The sequence below is a fragment of the Corythoichthys intestinalis genome, chromosome 6 (genome assembly GCF_030265065.1).
Source record: "Corythoichthys intestinalis isolate RoL2023-P3 chromosome 6, ASM3026506v1, whole genome shotgun sequence".
NCBI classification, from domain to species: Eukaryota; Metazoa; Chordata; class Actinopteri; order Syngnathiformes; family Syngnathidae; genus Corythoichthys; species Corythoichthys intestinalis.
Window position 1 is genome coordinate 32,455,837 of NC_080400.1, and position 19,213 is coordinate 32,475,049.

The 19,213-nt window shown below is 38.0% G+C and overlaps 1 protein-coding gene across 3 annotated transcripts; it reads right to left on the reverse strand.

Annotated features, from left to right (window-relative positions):
• Positions 1 to 1,840: 1,840 nt before the first annotated feature.
• On the reverse strand, positions 1,841 to 17,336 carry hif1al (hypoxia inducible factor 1 subunit alpha, like). Of its 3 annotated transcripts, none has more exons than XM_057838258.1 (15): positions 17,205 to 17,336; positions 13,183 to 13,373; positions 12,957 to 13,114; positions 9,041 to 9,122; positions 8,794 to 8,909; positions 8,539 to 8,723; positions 8,026 to 8,132; positions 7,794 to 7,941; positions 7,510 to 7,700; positions 6,765 to 6,925; positions 6,593 to 6,694; positions 4,508 to 4,659; positions 3,971 to 4,091; positions 3,772 to 3,886; positions 1,841 to 2,919 (listed from the first exon to the last, which is right to left on the reverse strand). In XM_057838258.1, the coding sequence occupies exons 1-14, from the start codon at positions 17,240 to 17,242 to the stop codon at positions 3,773 to 3,775; spliced, it is 1,866 nt and encodes a 621-aa protein (XP_057694241.1). In that variant the 5' UTR covers positions 17,243 to 17,336; the 3' UTR covers positions 1,841 to 2,919; position 3,772. The 3 variants fall into 3 exon arrangements, 2 of the variants coding, with proteins under 2 accessions (XP_057694241.1, XP_057694242.1); XM_057838259.1 differs by lacking the exon at positions 17,205 to 17,336 and adding an exon at positions 13,841 to 14,191; XR_009063424.1 differs by lacking the exon at positions 1,841 to 2,919 and adding an exon at positions 4,203 to 4,392 and having other exon boundaries at positions 3,872 to 3,886.
• Positions 17,337 to 19,213: the final 1,877 nt, after the last annotated feature.

The following is a 19,213-nucleotide window of genomic DNA, read 5'->3' on the forward strand; positions in this document are numbered from 1 at the left end:
CTAAACAATTTATAACATATATTTTAATTTTGCCAAAATGTCACATTCACTGTGTAAAATATGTAAATCAAAGACCAAACCCCGACCCTTTTATTTGTTATTAATTTTTTGTTTTTGTCGTTTTAGATATGTTGACTGTGTGTGAACCGTTCACCCCAGGTTTGTTCATTTGTATTAAAAAAAAACCCTCATATTTTGTCTAACTGCCTTCTGTCCTTGTGTAAAAGTCATTTCAAACTATGGAAAAACATTTATATCCTTTCAAAAGCATAAATAATAGACTGCCACAAAAACTATACTGCAGTTTTTAACCAGCAGTAAAGTGAAGATACCAGGGGAAAAAAAAACAAAAAAAAAAAAAAACGAATGCAAAGTTTTAAACGTTTGGTATTTTCTGTTTAAATGGAACCAAGGCAAAATGTTTCGTTAGTAAAAGCAGTTTGTTTAACTCATAAAAAAATGCTGTTAAATAATAATAATAATGCATTTTATTTGTAACGCACTTTACATTTGAAAAACAAATCTCAAAGTGCACAATGGCAAAAAAAGAAAAAAATAAAATGCAAAAGACTAAGAATAAAACAGTAAAAGCAAAACAGACACAAGCACAGATAAAATCAGATACCAATCAGATAAAAGTAATATAGTCAAATAAAATTAGCTAGAATAAGCTTTTTTTAAAAAAGGTGAGTTTTTAGTCCTTTTTTAAATGCATCCACCGTCTGCGGGGCTCTGAGATGGTCTGGGAGGGCGTTCCACAGACGGGGAGCAGCGGCTGTAAAGGCCCTGTCGCCCATTGTCTTGAGCCGAGTCCTGGGCGGGAGTAGACGGTGCTGTTGGCCTGACCGGGTTCTGTCTGAAGTATGTGATGTGAGGAGTTCGGTGAGGTAGGTGGGGGCTACACCGTGTAGACAGTGATGGGTGTGAAGGAGGATTTTGAATTCAATACGGAGGTGAACAGGGAGCCAGTGTAGGGTGCGGAGGATGGGGGTGACGTGCTCATGTTTACGCACCCTCATCAGGACCCTGGCAGCGCTGTTTTGGACATACTGAAGCCTCTGTAGGCTCTTGCCAGGGATCCCGATGAGGAGTGCATTGCAATAGTCCAACCTGGAGGAGATAAAGGCATGTGCGAGTCTCTCTGCAGCAGGACGGGAGAGAGATGGCCGGAGTTTGGCAATATTGCGGAGGTGAAAGAAGGAGGTTTTGCAAATGTATTTGATGTGATTGTTAAAGCTAAGATGGGGGTCAAACCTGACTCCCAAATTAGTCACAGAAGGGGAGAGGGAAGATTTGTGGCCGAAAAAGGAGACTGAGGAAATGGGGGCGGAACGGAGCTGGTGAGAGGTACCAATGTGAATGGCTTCTGTTTTGGAACTGTTCAGCTGCAGGAAGTTTTCACTCATCCAAGCCTTTATCTCCTCCAGGCAGGAGTCAAGTTGAGAAACAGAGGAGGAGGGGGTGGAGGACGGAGTGACCTTGAAATATAGTTGTGTGTCGTCAGCATAGCAATGGAATTGTATTCCATGCCTGCTGACGACACGACCGAGGGGTAGTATGTAAATGGTGAAGAGGGTTGGACCGAGCGCAGAGCCCTGGGGGACTCCGCAGACAACAGTGTTAGGGCGGGATTTAGCATCCCCCAGGGCTACAAACTCGGTCCTTCCCGTGAGGTATGATTTAAACCACTGTAGGGCAGTGCCAGAGATACCTATATCGTGTTGGAGGCGGTGAAGGAGGATGTGATGATCAACAGTATCAAATGCTGTTGATTAATGCTTAATTAATGCTTATGCTTAATTGCTTTTTATCGAAAGAACATGATACAGAGAGTCAAAAATTAAGTTGGCAGCATCAGCAGTTTTATTCATTTGGAATTGCAGCCTTGGAAAGGCGACTGGTATTAGCAACAGTTCAAAAAATCAGTTTGTTAGCACATAAAAAAAGCCGAGGAAAACGGTAAAACATGATTACAGGTACACTTTAAATTGCAGCAGGTCTATGGCATACTGACAATTATTTGAGACGTTTGAATACAGTAATTGGTGAATTCTGAAGACAAACCAAGTGTTAGGCTGTTTACACTTCTGCACCCATATTATTGCAATTGACTATGATTACTTCTCTGAGAAGGTAAAAGAAACAGGTAGCTGTACACCACAATAATGGAAAATACGGTTTTGAATTTTTTTTAAGAATCAGGTCTCGTTTTATATCACAAAACTGGTGTAAACATTGGATAACCTTGACATATATTACGTATGTGCATACATGTAAAACTTTCAGGTTATTGTAGATGTGAACACAATGAATACTTTTTTTGTTGAACGTAACCTTTTATTTCAATAGAAACAGTAAAAACAATCTTTCACATCACTGAAAGTAGCTATAAACCAGTCAATAAATTCATACAAAACATTTCTAAAATATTAAAAAGAAGAAGAAAAACCTAGTTTAATCCATTTACAGTAGGTAAAAAATCTATCAGCTGCTATATTAACGTGCTACTGAACAAGTGCATGTCCATAATAGAGTACACTCGATAACACAAAAACTGAGTACATAGATATTTGTAATAAAAAAAAACAAACAAATAAAGACTGCAATTTGCCTGACACATGCAGGAAAGAAGATAAATGCCCCTAAAAGTTGATAATATAGACTATGTTAATGTACATTGATTAGTTATTAAGTTTTATTCAAAATTGTCACTGAATGGCTTTTGTGATTGAGAACAGCAAAGCATCATGGGAGTGTGCGCATTCATTTTCTGAATTCAAGATGTTACTGGTTGGCTAGCCAACATCTAAGTGGCCACTGAAGTCAGAAGACAAAGAGCACCATAAAGACAACTGCTTGCTCAAGACATTGGAGACAAGTCGGGGGGCGGTTGATATTTGAAGACGTCCAACATCAGCACTGCCAAATATATCAAATGTCAATAGCATATACATTTCAAATATTTTAATGAGTTACTCGTAATGCAGCATATTTACAATGGACAGTATTTAATGATTATATATACACATAAAGATTATTCAATTTACCATGTTACCTGGCGTAACAAAAAGAAATAAATTAGTGACCCATTATTCAGAGGAAAATATCAGCTTTCCAATGGTATATCAACCATTTTGCTATGACATTTCATCTCCGTGTAATTGCAACTTGAAGTAAAGTGGTCAAAGCACCTTGGATTTCCAAGGTTAGAAGAAAAAAAACATGTAAATATTTCTCCAGGTTGAAGGCCTGTCAAGCTGCCACTCAAGTAGTTGTTGTTCTTGCTCTTGTGGACACCACCTTTGAAGTCCTATTCTCCCGTCATTCGTGAACCGATCGTCTTGAAACATGATAGCTGTGTAGCATTGGCCAGTATCAATCGATCCACGGAGCCCGATTTTACATTTTAGTATCTGGACTGATTGTTTAATTGCGGAATTATTGCTGCTTATGTTTCCAGTAGGTTTAAAGTTAGCCAGTAGAGCAATCGTGCTCCTTGTCATAGCCTTGAGCCTGTAGTGTGCTGTAGCATATTTGTGCTTGTAACAACAGACGAGAAAAAACAGCATATCAGTGAGGCCAACCACCAAATTGGGCACACAAACTCAGTACATACTGAGGAACAACTAATTACTTTATTCTTTTTAATTTACCCATTAAAAGTACTTGTGAAAAAGTTATTGGTCCTCATTCAGAAAAAAACATTTTGCTATGCCAGGTCACATTTTTACATCCTACTGTATTAATACTATTTTTGTTGATTAAATCTACCTTAAGTGTCACAGATTCCTCCCATGTCCCCAAAGATGGGGTCCTTGTCTGTAAGAAGAGGACTCCGCCCGTTGATGCACGGGTCCCTTCTCGATTGGCTCTGCTCCAGACAGCCCTGTGTTAAAAAAAACAGCATCCACTTTCAGCTACATCCCCCTTCCCCTTTGGTGGCACGGCGTGTGATCCTCATCTCTCTCACCAGTAGCGCATGGCTAAGCAGTAGCTTGTCCTCCAGCGAAGCATCACCTGCATCGCACCTGGGACGTTTGTCATCTGTCGCTTTCAGTTGGGACAGACAATCTTCATCCGGATTGTGAGCACTTAGAGACATGAGAAAAAGCAACAACCATGTTTAGCTCAAATATTTCAAAGTTATATTTATTTTTTAATTTAATTTGTTCTGATATCATTTAGAGCATGGGTGTCCAAACCTGTCATCAAGGGCCGCTGTGGGTCCTGGTTTTTGTTCCTACCAATAGAGCACAGACGGTTTAACCAATGAAGTTTGTGCTAAAACAAGCAGCACCTTACTGCAATCAAATGATTACACTTGTGGGACATCAAATTGGTGAAAAGATGTAGTCTTGTTTTGTAGGAATGAATCCAGCGCCCACTGCGGCCCTATGTGGAATAGTTTGGACACCACTGATTTAGAGTTTCCTCTTTACAGCCACATGACTTCATTTGACTTCCACTTTTTTCCTCCGCTTGTGCACGTTCCCATTTGTTTAGCTACCGTTTTCTTTTGACGGCGGTGAGTTCTGGCAGCATCTCTGTGTTAACGTCAGTGTTCTCCTCTAGGACAGCGGGGCTAAAGAAGCTGAGCTGGAAGTCATCATCCATAGAGATGTAAGGTGCCAACATGTCCAGATCCATGCTGTCCATCACCTGACAACAGCAACATTTACATACATTCAGACACATCACCCAATAATACATTAACTCAGTACTTCTCAAATGGTGGGGCGCGCGCCCCCCCAGGGGGGCGCAGAGCGATGCCAGGGGGGGCGCGAGTGACCTCGGGGAACATGCTTTTTTTTTTTTTTTTTTTTTTTTTTGCCGTACTAGAATAAAGTGTACTTGCACATCCACTCCGTGGGTGGCAGTGGCGCTCTCATTTTCAAAGTGCGTGCAGTATTTTTGAAGTAAGCAAGAGCACACGGAAGAGACTCATGCAGAGCTGGACTCACGCAGCGACCCACTGTCTTTCTCACGTGTCCGGCCGAGAAGTGCCGTTTTCGGCTTGGGATCGTCACGACCACCGCCCTCACCTACGGTTCTCCCTCGGCCGCCGAGAATGCGCTTTTTTCGGGCCGTTTGCCTTTGACTTTTAATATAGTGGGAAATGAGGAAAGACCACTGTTTACTGAGTCTAAAAATGATTATAGCGGAGAAGCCAAATCAGTTAAGACGCCACTTAAAGACATTAGACCTCAATCTCATTGATAAACCGCTTGATTGTTTTTCAGCGAAAATGTGCCGAATATTGCCAATTGTCACAATCGTCCCGCTTTGTCAGTGTTATATCAGTAAACCAGTGAGCACTGTGGTGAATCAGCGAAAATAAAAACTTTCCTTCTGTCCAGAGACCTTTTCCCCCCCTTCTATTCAGTTTTGTTTTTTTTCGGTCAAATTTTTTGGCATGTTGTCCTGAAGAGTAAATGTTTCTAATCAATTTGAATTTGTTATTATTTACTGATTTTATTACATTTTATTTTTCAGTATCAAATGGTCAAAAATGTACCTTGAGTGTATTTTTACAGTTTGGATGTGACTTTTTTTTTTTTTTTTTTTTTTTTTTTTTTTTTTAACTTCAGGCAAATTGATGCGCATTAAGTCTTTTCTGTTACAAGCAACACAATGTTAAAAAAGTTATACTTTATTATAAGTTGATCTATGTTACTTTTTTTCTTTAATAGAAAAAAAAGGACACAATGTTAGGCTGAGGCGTACTTATAATAGTAATATAGACGAATGATACTATTTACAGTGGCGGCAGAGAGTTGGGGGGGGCGCGAAACATTTACGTCTTCCTTGGGGGGGCGTAACAGAAAATAATTGAGAAGCACTGCATTAACTACTAGAATTCTGCCTTTGCAAAAGAGACTGTGCACATAATCCACAAAGGGATTTTACTCTTTAAAATGTCAAATGTTTACCCAATTTATCTTCAGGTAAAATTAAATATAACAAAATGCATCAACATACAAAATGACTATTATAGATTAGTGGAATGCCAAGTGTCATTCAGGATGCTGCCTGCTCTAAAAATATACAGTTAATTAGAAAAAAAATAAGACAACTTCGACATCATAACCTCCTCTACCTTTACCATTTTTATTTACTTTAGATATATGTAATTATTGAAGCATTTTTTTTTGTTAAAGAAAAAAACGTAAAAAAATGAAAACATAAAATTAACTGAATATACAAATAGAAATCACGTATTTAAAATATTTAATTTTGTTTAATTTGCTTGGATGTATTTGATGTCATTTTACATTGATACAATAATCTAAAATACATGTTAAAAAATAAAGTGTAAAGGTAAAAAGTATTTTTAAAAATGGAAAATATAAAGAAACTAAGAACCAAAAATAGCACTGCACGTGACTTATTTGCATATTAACAAGTACATAAATATTTTGAAAAAGTTTGTGTGCTTTTATTTGAATATGTATCATTATTAACGGAGTAGGTAACGCCATTTTAAACATTAACATACTAAAACTACTTAAATTTTACAACAACAGTATTGTTATGAGAAATCACCTTTCTTTCCTTCTACTCCACACATGCTGGTGTATAACGTTGCACTGACCTGCTGCGTGTTATCCTGCTTTTTGTCACCATCTTCTGGCCAAAAGGCAAAGAATTTTTCCACATCGCTGGAGCCGAATACGTTATCACTGTCACTTGGACTCTGGACAAGAAAAATTCCATCAACAACTGATACTCCATTTCCACTTTCGGCCCCTGAGTTTTGGATTTACCGGCGCTGACTGGGAATTTGATGAAGATGAAGACTGTGGCGGCGTGTCAGGATTGAAGATGGGGAGGAGAAGCTGGCGCAGCTCTGGCGTGCAAAGCTGCTCAGGGTCCTCGGGGACTTTGCTCGGGCTGTGTGGCGTAGCGAAGGAAAGCATCAAAAAGTCTAAGACACACAAAGCAGGCACAATTACAATTCATTTTCCACATTGATACTCAGATTTTCACATTTTTATTTATTCAGTAACCACACATGTAAGCGATGTACTCGTAAAATAATGTAATATTACCCACCGAAATAATCAAAATGTTATTAATCTGTTCGAGCATGAAAATGATCATATTATTATAATATTTGTTTTTGTTGACACCTTTTAAATAAAGACAAACATCTCTATACTGTAAATGTCTCATCAGTTATTTGTATTATTAGTCATTTTTAAGTTGGGACATTAATCGATAAAGGCCATAACTCGAAGATGACTTCAATATTTTCCCCAATTCATTCAATAACTACAGTTCATTTATTTTACCCCCCCCCCCCTTTTTAACATTCAAATTAAAACAGTGTTTACTTTCTTCAACTGCATTTAAAATACAAAGAACTATTTGTCATTTTTAAATTATTATTCTTTTATAATATTAATTAGTTTTTGTCCCCGCCAAATATTTTTTGATTAGATCCCGTGTTTTTTGTTTACTTTAGAACAGATCAAAACAACAACAAAATGGACAGAAACCACATCCAACCTCCTGTCAAGGGGGCGACGGCATCTGCATGTTCTGGAGTGGGTGGGAAAAGATTCTCAGACGTGCTATCGCTGCTCGAACTCGCGCTCATGTCCTCATTGAGGCTCTCTGATTTAAGTTGCTCGGCTTTGAGACGATGGCCGGCGTGGATTTGCACAGAGGAAAAAACCATGTCTGACTCCTCCACAGCACTGCAAAGAAAAAGAGACAATTGAATGTTGGTGTGTCCCTCCACAAAATTATGATGTGAAAAATGAATTGCCCAACCGTGGCCTATATCATACCTGAGAATGAAGTTGAGGCAAACTATAGCCTCAGCATGCGATGAATTGTTATTGTACAGCACAGTGGCTTGCGTCTCTGCCCATACGTAGCCACCGCCGCTTGCCAGAAAACGGAAGGGGCTGGTACTCACCTGTCCTTTGGTCAACACTGCACAAAGAAGAAAATAAGAACAGTGGATGGGAATGAATGTTGATTTGATTTTCTATCTGTGATTATTTCAAAAGCACTGACATGTTTTCAGGCTTTTGTTGACATGAACCGAGTCCAGCACATGATGGAATTCGAACACAGAGCGGCCGATCAGATCGTCAAACTCGTATCCCACCAGTTCACCCAACCTAGAAATTATACATGAAAAAAATGGCCTGGTGTTAACCATTTACAAGCATAATATTTGTACCATCACTCTTATAACAAAACAATAACAAAATAGTCAAAATAAAATCCACTGAAAGAGGCATCTGCTCCATCGACGGCCAATCAGAGCAAAGAATATTCAAATTAGAGCCTGTCATAATAATGAGAAAAAAACACGTCTGCAGTCCCAAAAGAACTAACTAAAATACTTTGGAAAAATAACATTCTGTGCACTTTCAACGCGAAATGTAGAACAAACCTGGAAAATGGCATCAAAGGTCATTAAATGTAATGTGAGCCCCCCCCCCCCCCGTCAAAATCCCCCCCACCAAACATCCTGATTTATGTGGGTTCTTGTCTATTCAGATGATGGGCCTTGTTACTCACCTGCCCTCACAGTGTGTGAAGTGCATATCCATGCTGTGGCGAGAGAGGAAGGCGTGCGTGTCGAGGGGGAAGTCCACACTGGATGGGTGGGGAATAGGCTCGCAGAGCAGCGTCATCACCATATCCTCGGGCGGCGCCTCACACCAGTCACCCAGCGTACACATGCGACCTGTGCAGTGGAACACCTGACAGAGACACAACAATCTAATTCTATTAAAATACACTCCATTCTCAAAGACAACAAACAATTTATACCTTCCAGCTCGCTGACTTTATGTTAACAATGCGCCCCCTGTTGGTCAACGTGCTCTTCATTCGGAGGAAGAAGTTTCCCTCTCTCAGCTGAGCCCTGCCCACTTTTTTGGCACATGCTAAAAACAAAAATGGATAACCTATTTGTTTAAAGCTTACCTACTCTAATACACACTATATACAGCATCTTCATCATAATAACATGATTGACGTTGTGAATAATACACTATACTAATAGGCTGTAGCTAACCTGGGTGCAAAAGGAAGTCCCTGAGATCTTCCTGGTCACATGGATGAACAAAGTCATACACGCTTTGACCCAGAAGCTCCAACTGAAAAAATGTGAACAAATACAGTAGAACCACGGTTATTTATAATAATACAGTGGGGCAAATAAGTATTTAGTCAACCACTAATTGTGAAAGTTCTCCCACTTGGAAATATTAGAGAGGCCTGTAATTGTCAACATGGGTAAACCTCAACGATGAGAGACAGAATGTGGGAAAAAACACAAACAAAATTAAATTGTTTGATTTTTAAAGAATTTATTTGCAAATCATGGTGGAAAATAAGTATTTGGTCAATACCAAATGTTCATCTTAATACTCTGTTGTGTACCCTTTGTTGGCAATAACGGAGGCCAAAAGTTTTCTGTAACTCTTCACAAGCTTTTCACACACTGTTGCTGGTATTTTGGCCCATTCCTCCATGCAGATTTCCTCTAGAGCAGTGATGTTTTGGGGCTGTCATTGGGTAACACGGACTTTCAACTCCCTCCACAGATTTTCTATAGGGTTGAGATCTGGAGACTGGCTAGGCCACTCCAGGACCTTGAAACGCTTCTTACAAAGCCACTCCTTTGTTGCCCTGGCTGTGTGTTTGGGATCACTGTCATGCTGAAAGACCCAGCCACGTCTCATGGAAGGATATTTTCACTCAAATCTCTTCATACATGGCCCCATTCATTCTTTCCTATCCACAGATCAGTCGTCCTGGTCCCTTTACAGAAAAACAGCCCCAAAGCATGATGTTTCCACCCCCATGCTTCACAGTGGGTATGGTGCAATTAAGTATTCTTTCTCCTCCAAACACGAGAACCTGTCTTTCTACCAAAAAGTTCTATTTTGGTTTCATCTGACCATCACACATTCTCCCGGTCCTCTTCTGGATCATCCAAATGCTCTCTAGCGAAATGCGGACGGGCCTGGACTTGTACTTTCTTCAGCAGGGGGACACGTCTGGCAGTGCAGGATTTGAGTCCCTGGCGGCGCATTGTGTTACTGATAGTAGCCTTTGCTACTGTGGTCCCAGCTCTCTGTAGGTCATTCACTAGGTCCCCTCGTGTGGTTCTGGGATTTTTGCTCACCGTTCTTGTTATCATTTTGACGCTACGGGGTGAGATCTTGCATGGAGCGCAGATCAAGGGAGATTATCAACGGTCTTGTATGTCTTCCATTTTCTAATAATTGCTCCCATAGTCGATTTCTTTACACCAAGCTTTTTACCTATTGCAGATTCAGTCTTTCCAGCCGGGTGGAGGTCTACAATTTTGTCTCTGGTGTCCTTCGACAGCTCTTTGGTCTTGGCCATAGTGGAGTTTGGAGTGTGACTGACTGAGATTGTGGACAGGTGTCTTTTATAGCAATAATGAGTTGAAACAGGTGCCATTAATACAGGTAACAAGTGGAGCCTCGTTAGAAGAAGTTAGACCTCTTTGACAGCCAGAAATCCTACTTATTTGTAGGTGACCAAATACTTATTTTCCACTCTGATTTGGAAATAAATTCTTTAAAAATCAAACAATGTCATTTTCAGTTTTTTTCCCCCCACATTCTGTCTCTAATGGTTGAGATTTACCCATGTTGACAATTACAGGCCTCTCTAATCTTTTCAAGTAGAACTTGCACGATTGGTGGTTGACTACTTATTTGCCCCACCGTGTGTGTGTGTATATATATATATATATATATATATATATATATATATATATATTAAAGTATTGAAAAGTAGAAAAATAAGGCATAAGTCATTTAATATGTGTGTTTTTCTGTTAAACGTTCGTGATTTCACATCACATGAATTTGTGTTGTTCGTTTATTAATGGTTTATCAAATGTGTATTGGGTTTAATTTATTTGGAGTTAAATGTTTAATATATTCATTTTTCCCCATTCTGATAGACCGTGTTAAAAAAAAGCCGTTTGCTTACATTCAAACTCAACCTGTAGAAATGAAATCTTATATTTCTTCACTAATAAACCTCACGGCATTTACAACAGCGTCTTTTTTTAAGAAGAACAACTTTTTTCTATCTCCCAAATTGTACAAATGACAAGATAATAAAAATAAATAATTTCCATTTTATTAGGAATGTATCAACATGTATAATTCGCCCCAAGCCCTTCTGGAATGTCGGAGAAGTCCGGTGATGGCTCAAGTTTCAAGCAAGAGAGCACATGAAACAAAACGCACCCCAACTCAAAGAATGACACCATACTCAGTGAACATTGATCTGCCATACCCTTCCCCTTCATTGCTCTTTGACCTCACAAACATGAAGTAGACCAAAACAGACCAGAGCAATGTCTTCCTTCATTCCATGTTAAAGATGTAATCAGTAACGGCTTCCAAATAAACCACAACTGCCAATTTTTTGTTGACCTTTGAAGTAGGTGTAAAATTGCAGCAATATTACAGAGGTAGATTTGTGTCCTTATTATTCCATCCCAAAAAAAAACAAAAAAACAAAAAACGTTGCTTCAATTAAAAAAAAAAAAAAAAAAGTTGCTTCAATCATAAAAAAAAAAAATGTTTGAATGCAAAAATAAATTTGAAACTCAAAAAGATGTATTTGAAAACAATTTTTCTTTGATTGAAATTTTTTTTTTTTGATTTTAGTCAAGTTTTTTTTTTTTTTTTTGGATTGAAACAACTTTTTTGATTGAATTACTGTAGTTTTGCCTTTGGACCACATTTTGGCTAGGGCATTTGTGCCGTAATTATTCAATCAATGCTTCAAACAAAAATATATATATATTTTCAAAAGAAAAATCACTTCAATCAAAAAAAACAAAAAAAAAAACAAAAAATCAATAATAGAAAAAAAAAATTTAATGGCGAAAAAATATTTGTGACTCAGAAATTCGCATTTGAACACTTAATTTTTCACTGAAACTGTTTTCTTTGATTGAAGCGATCCTTTTTATGTTTGGGCCATATTATGGGTAGGACATTTGTGTCTAAATCCTTCAATCTCAATAAAACTTGCTTCAATCAAAAAAACAATTTTTAATCAAAGAAAAAAAAAATTGCAAAAATATATATTTTTTTGAAAATATTTTTTTATTTGAAATATATATACTTTTTATTGAAGTGTCACTTTTTTTAAAAAGCAAAAAGTTTTAAACTCATTTTTTTTTAAAGTAGAAAAAGTTGAAGGCACTTTTTTTCGATTGAAACATTTTGATTTTGAAGATCCAATTTCGCCGCTACTTCCGACATGTTTGAGTGACAGGTGACTACACCAATGGCATAAAAGCATGAAGCAAAAATAATGGCCACCAGGGCTCCAGCCAGCCATCGGACTCTGCTTGGGTCCAAGCCGAAAATAGGACAATTCCACCTCCATACAATATTTGCACATTTTGTGCCACATCATAAATCGTTGTATGACTGTTTTTAATTGGCCCTTTTGCCAAAATTTGTGTAAAATACATTTAATGTGTATTATGGGTCCATGTATTTTTTTTCATCGTATTTTTTAAGTCATACTTTTGTCTTATATACATATATATACATATACACACACACACACACACACACACACATATATACGTATATATATATATATATATATATATATATATATATATATATATATATATATATATATATAAACAGGATTCTAAAAAAATTGTGCTGCTATACTATATATTGGCACCATGGAATTCAAAATAAAAAATGTTTCCCTTAAAACTATACACTTTCTCAATTTAATCTTTTAAAGTCTCATAAATTTTAAAAATTGTAAAATATTAAAATTTGGCACTTTCACGTCATTGAATTAAGTTTTTATTCACAATTTGTATAGTGTTCCCACATTTTCGGAATCCAGTTTGTCTTTTTTAAATGTCTTATCTCATGCTCATTGTGTTGTCATCGTATTACCTGCGGGATGCCGATGTGCTTGCTGACGTTGTCAGTCAGGTAAATCATGTCTCCTTCTACCGTTATCACCAGGATAAAGCCCGACAGCGCCTGAGAGTACAGGACATCTGCCGGGTCCTCCTCCTGTTCCTCCTGAGACATACTTGAACTCTCTGTTCCTAAAAGGAATGATATCTTGACCACCCTTTTCATTTGGAAGCAGACATTTCAGAATATATCTTCCTACCGGTATGAAGGAGGCGGTGCATGCGCAGGAAGCTGAGGGCGACCCTCATAATAGCTGCCTTGTCCAGGTGTGTTGCGACACGTCTAGGTAGGGGTAGGTTACGAGCCAGGTCATAGAACAATTCTGTCTCTTTACTGCGCCTGCACCGAGCCGCGTCACGAGAACGCAATTTTCTCTGCTCGGAGCTGCTCCTGAAATGGGGAAGAAAGGCGACGGCATAGTCAGTTCAAAATAAAACCTCACAATCTTTTTAATATTTCACTATAAAACTACATTTGAAAAGACGACATTCAAACCAAGTCATCTGCAGGCCTTCAAAACAAACTCCTACAACCTGAATTCAATGCGATCCTTCAAAACAAACGTCAGGCAGCAGTGATTACAACTCTTCACAAAGAAAATATCACGTTCTAGATCCACTGATGCTGTCCTTCAGATTAAAACACAATCAAACGCAACACTTCAAAATAACCCCCCAAATTCCCATGTATGTTCCCTTAAAATACCGTGACCTGATGCAACCCTTTCAATTGAAACACCTACAATCCAGATGATCATTTATTTGATCCTTTGAAAAAAATAAGATGCAACTTTTCAAAAATAAAAACATCCTATTCACATCATTAAACTGTCACAGGCAAGAAAAAAAAATACCCACTATTATCAATATCTGCTGCAGCCCTTAGTAAGAGATTTGATGAACCTTCAAATTACAACACGAACATCCATCTCATGTAACCCTTTAAATTAAATATAAAACAATCTGATGCAGTCCATTAAAATAAGACCGCTACACTGCACCAACACCCCTTTTAAAAGCTTAGGGCGGGAATGTTAAAAATGTTCAAATGTCCCTTGGCCAATTTCAGAACAAACCCCCTCCCTTCTTCTTCCCGCTCCTAGAGTGACAACAACACTTTTGCTGCACGAACATGTTGGCTGGCCAAATTAAAAAAAAAAAAAAAAGAGGAAAGTCCAACAGTGGCGCGAACACAATGTTTCCAAAATGGCCACTCAGCTGTTGACAAACTATTTGGATGATCGCCACTTGACCTCCCCTCCCCCTCTCATCCTTCCCGGCAACCTGAGAACAGTGCAGCTGGAACAACAATTCACTTATTCTTTTTTTGTAACACACACACACACGCACACACACACACACAATTAAAGGGCAATAAACTAATAGTGAGAGAACAAACACAGCACAACTGCACTTAGCCCTTTAGCAAATCAGCTCACGAATATACACGTGAGTAATACAAAACGTGACAGGAAGTGCTTGTCTTGTTTACATGTCTTGTGAATGGGAGTAGAGAAACGCCCACGTCAAGGAGAGGACATGAAGCATGTGCACACAGGGAGGATTAAACTCTGAATTACAAATTAAACTTTTGCCCTGCTTGGATAGGAACATGTTGTTCAGCAAAACATGTGCTTTGGGCACACACACAGACCAAAATACGCACACACTTGGCCACTGGGTATTTTGGATTGTGACTTATTAACACGTTGGCCTCTATTGACGGTGATAGACGTCCAATCAATTTGGACTGGGAGGGATTGGCAGCGACCACTCACTGCCAGACTCTTCCAATTACTAAGGATTGTACTAGGGCTGTAAAAGATTATTTTTATAATTGATTGATCGGATGATTAACAAACGATTAATCAATTACCACATTTTTCGGACTATACGTCGCATCTGAGTATAAGTCGCACCAGCCAAAAAATGTGCAATGAAAAGGGAAAAAACATATATAAGTCGCACCGGAGTATAAGTCACATTTTTGGGGGGAAATTTATTTGATAGAATCCAGCACCAAGAACAGACATGTCATCTTGAAAAGCAATTTAAAATACAATAGAGAACAACAGGTTGAATAGGTGTACGGCACAGGTGTCAAACCGATTCCAGAAAGGGCCAAGTGGGTGCAGGTTTGCTTTCCAACCAATGAAGAGGACACATTTTCACCAATTAGATCTTTTACATGTGTAATCAGTTAAACTTTGTCAGGTGCTGCTTGTTTCAGCAGGAAGTTAATTGGTTAAACTCTCTGCGCGGTATCGGTTGGAACAAAATCCAGCACCCACTTGGCCCTTTCTTGAATTGGTTTGACACCTGTGGTGTACAGTATACTAACATTACATGACGCTAGAAGTTAGATCGGGCCTAAAAAATCCAGCCCAACCTGACCAGCCCGCGGGTATTAAAGCCCGACACTGCCCGAACCCGATAAATTAACTTGATTTACTTGCCCGAGCCCGAAACCCCCCGAAATTTTATGTTTTGTTTGTAGGCACGAGCCTGAAACCACCCCGAAATTTTATTTGAGAGGACTCAGGAGAAAGAGGAAATGCGGGGATGCGATGCGTGGTTGCGTTTTGTGTGATCACATTTGTGACGATGCCAGTGCATATATACATAATGATAACAAATTAAAGCCCGTCTTTTGTAACAAATTCTCCCAGTTAAACAAGACTGCAAGATGGATATTCAATAAACATTTATATCTTCTATATTTGCATGTCTGTTCTAACAGGCGGATAGTGGATTTGACATTTATTTTAATCTCGAGTTGGCAGAAAAAAACGCAAGTTTTCTCAATGTTTAAATAAATAGTCTACATATTTTTATGATCATCATAAATGCATTTACACAACGAAATAACGCTGGAAACGTTTGTTAAATATATTTCTCGTATGAGACCAAAGCGCCACATTCGTTTAAATTCAGTGAAGCCAACACAGGTTTCTGAATAGCATCTTCAACAATCAATTTGAATCCTTTCCATATCCCACTCATACCGCAGTTGTTTGCTTTTCAATTCTCCTGTCTTCAGTTTTTCACTCCTATAGCTGCTCCATATTGAGAAGGAAATACCAGGATACTTGCGGAGAGCGCCAGGGCACGGGAGGGGAAGATTGAAAAGAGAGCGGGGCCACTGCGTTCACTTTTTCATTTCAATACACAAGTTAAATTAGCTTTCTTTTCTATTCATAGTACAGTAAACGTCAACAAGAGGGTGGCAGTAAACAGTTTAAATCCAGTATTTTGGGGGAATTGCTGACCATCTGAAACTGGTGCTTGTTGTGATTGCTGACACCATCTACTACTCACTGGTCAAAGCAAAATACTGATTTTTAAAAAAATTTTAAAAAAAATATATAATTACGGTAGTCTTATACTTGTACTCTGCTGGATTTTCGGGGTTTAGTATCGTTGTAGCATTTGAGTGAATCCCCAAATACCACATTTGTCTGAATAAACATTCCAAATTCTTTTGCACGAATTAGCTTGCTGCTTCCATCCTAACATTTTTTGCCAAATCTCCATATTTCACAATAACATTCCGAAAGTAAGATATACTTCACACAATTACCTCCTGATTACATTTCTAGACTGCCTCAAGTCAAAAGCCTTCAAATTTGAGGACGTAGCTGTAGCATATTCCCACAGAAACTATAGAGTAATTATTATTCTTTCAATAGAAAATCTAAGACGACATAATTTTTAACATCCGTTCGTGCACAAAACGACAAACTAACTCACTGGCTGCCATTGACGGGGCTAGACGTCCAATCTTATTTTAACTGAGCAAGGCAGGCAGCTCCCAGTCAATATGGAATGGACATCTAAAGCCGTCAATGGTATTGAAATTTGAACATTCACAGTCAGTCTCCTAAGTTTAAACGAATTGAACGGCAATCATTTGTCAATAGCAGGCAATGAGTTAAAAACAGCCAAAAAGTCCTAGGTCTTAAGAATAAGCAACAACCACATCAAACAGGAACTTTCTCACGAGAATGATCACATTAAGCACAATATACTGGCTTCAAATAATCAATTGGGTAAAAAAGAAAAAAAACAACAACAACAACAACAACAAAAAACGGATAGTAGCCACCATGATGAATTCGGTGAGAAGTCACCGTTGGTCGCACTCACTTCACTCGACTCCAGACTTCGAAAAGTTTTAACAAAAGATAGGAAAACCAAGGCGCAATTTAAGGCAAATTTTTACCGTCTGACAGTCACATTGGGTTCCTCTCCGTCGTCCATATTATCGTCTGTAGGTACTGGAGAGAGTCTTGTGTGTTTTGGCTTGTCTTGGTAAGGTATGTTCACATTAAAAAAAAAAAAAGAAAACCTCAGTATGACGTTACCAAGAAAAGTACCATTTCCGGTTATGCGCCGTCAAAATAAAAGTTGATATGCGCAATTCCCGGAAGAGATTCCAGAATTAAGGCAAGGGTGTAGGTTTGGTCTCAACATTGGTAGGGACGATATAACAGCATGACCTGCATGTACACGTTTTCTGGGGATGGGACATTTATAAGACCAAACAGACTGGGTGAACGGGGGTCAGTGCTACATTTCTCACCAATATGAACCTAATTAATTGATAGGCTAAATGGTCAATGCAAAATAAATATTTATTGACTTATACTAACTTTCATGTGTATTGGTTCGATTCAAACCTTTATTTTCCAAAAACTACGAAAGAAATATTTTGAAAAATCTCAGAATAAATGTCTGGATTTTGTTGGAAATTTTAAATTGCGATATTTGAACACAAATTATATTAACATACACTAGAAATAGAAACTTGTTAATCATCAATTAGTAACTATCTATAGGGGGGGAGTGATCCTTAGTTCACTACATCTTACAGTTTAATTAACAACAGTAGAAAACATACAGGAGGAAATTTCTCTCAACGCAGTTTCCTCCTCGAGTTTGAGAAATTCACACCGATTAGTGTTATGCTAACTCTGATGCAGGTTGGACTTTCAGTAGCAAAACTAGTGGTGTGTTCCCCATCTCCACAACATTGACGTCTTTTTAAATTACTTACAGTGACACATTCAGCAAGTGAAGAGGGGTCAATGTAAGTCTGAACATAATGAAAGTACTGTAATTCACTTAATAATGGTTGGGTCAGTTCTATCCTTACAACAATATGGGAAGACAACATAAATTACCTATATAACTGAAGTCATTATATAATGCAAATAAGGTTGCTTAAAAGTTGGTGGGGACAATTTCAGCATCCTGAAAAGTTGGTAGTGGTTATGTCCCTATCATCCCTATGGAAACCTACGCCCTTGAATTAAGGATATGAATAAATTCTGATACATCATGAACTGTCAACTTTTATTACAAATATAAAGCACTTGAATAGCATTCTAAATCTTTGTTGTCATAATCCGACCCATTTGATATTTATCCATTACTGAGCACAAAACTGTCCTACGTCTGTTTGTGTCATGGCATTAAAAAAATGAGTTCTAATCAACTCGAATCTGTAAATGTTATATAAATCACACCTCTCCATTTTGACAGGATTAGACGAATCAAGTGAATATGTTTTAGCCAATTACGTATGACAAATTAAAGTATGAATGTTTATGCCTTAAAAACAGTTTTATTTTGTAAAGAGAACAAGCTTCCTGGTTGCGTGTAGTTTAATCGGTGGATTTTTTAGAGACGCTCCACACCCCATTTCTTTTCTTTAGCTGTTCCATCGTCTGTGAAAAAAAGATGCCCGATCTGCAACCACAATTTCTCCGACTAAATTTTGCTGGCAAATATCTCATCAACTGTAAAAAAGGTATACTCAATCAAATCAACAAATAACACGACTTTATCAGTAGACTGGCATTTCCATTACTTGCCCTTTTATAGAATGTTTTAATGCATTAGTTGATTGATCTCGTTGTTTCCCTACTAAGAATAAAAATTGTTCCACAAAATATTTTAATTTTTCTTACAAAAATGAGCTTGAAATAACTGTAATAATTAAAAACATGTATATCAAAATTTTAAAAGAAAAAAAGGCCAGGAAAAAATATATGGAAAACTGTTTAAAATGTTTGAGGAAAAAAATAATTTCCTTCAAAGAAACACATTTAACTGGCAAAAAATTTGACAGTAAAATTCGGAGATTTTAAGGACATTTTATGGCATGTTTCATTAATATAAAAAAATATTGAAACTTTGACGTACTTAGAGGCATTTTAAATCTGTAAA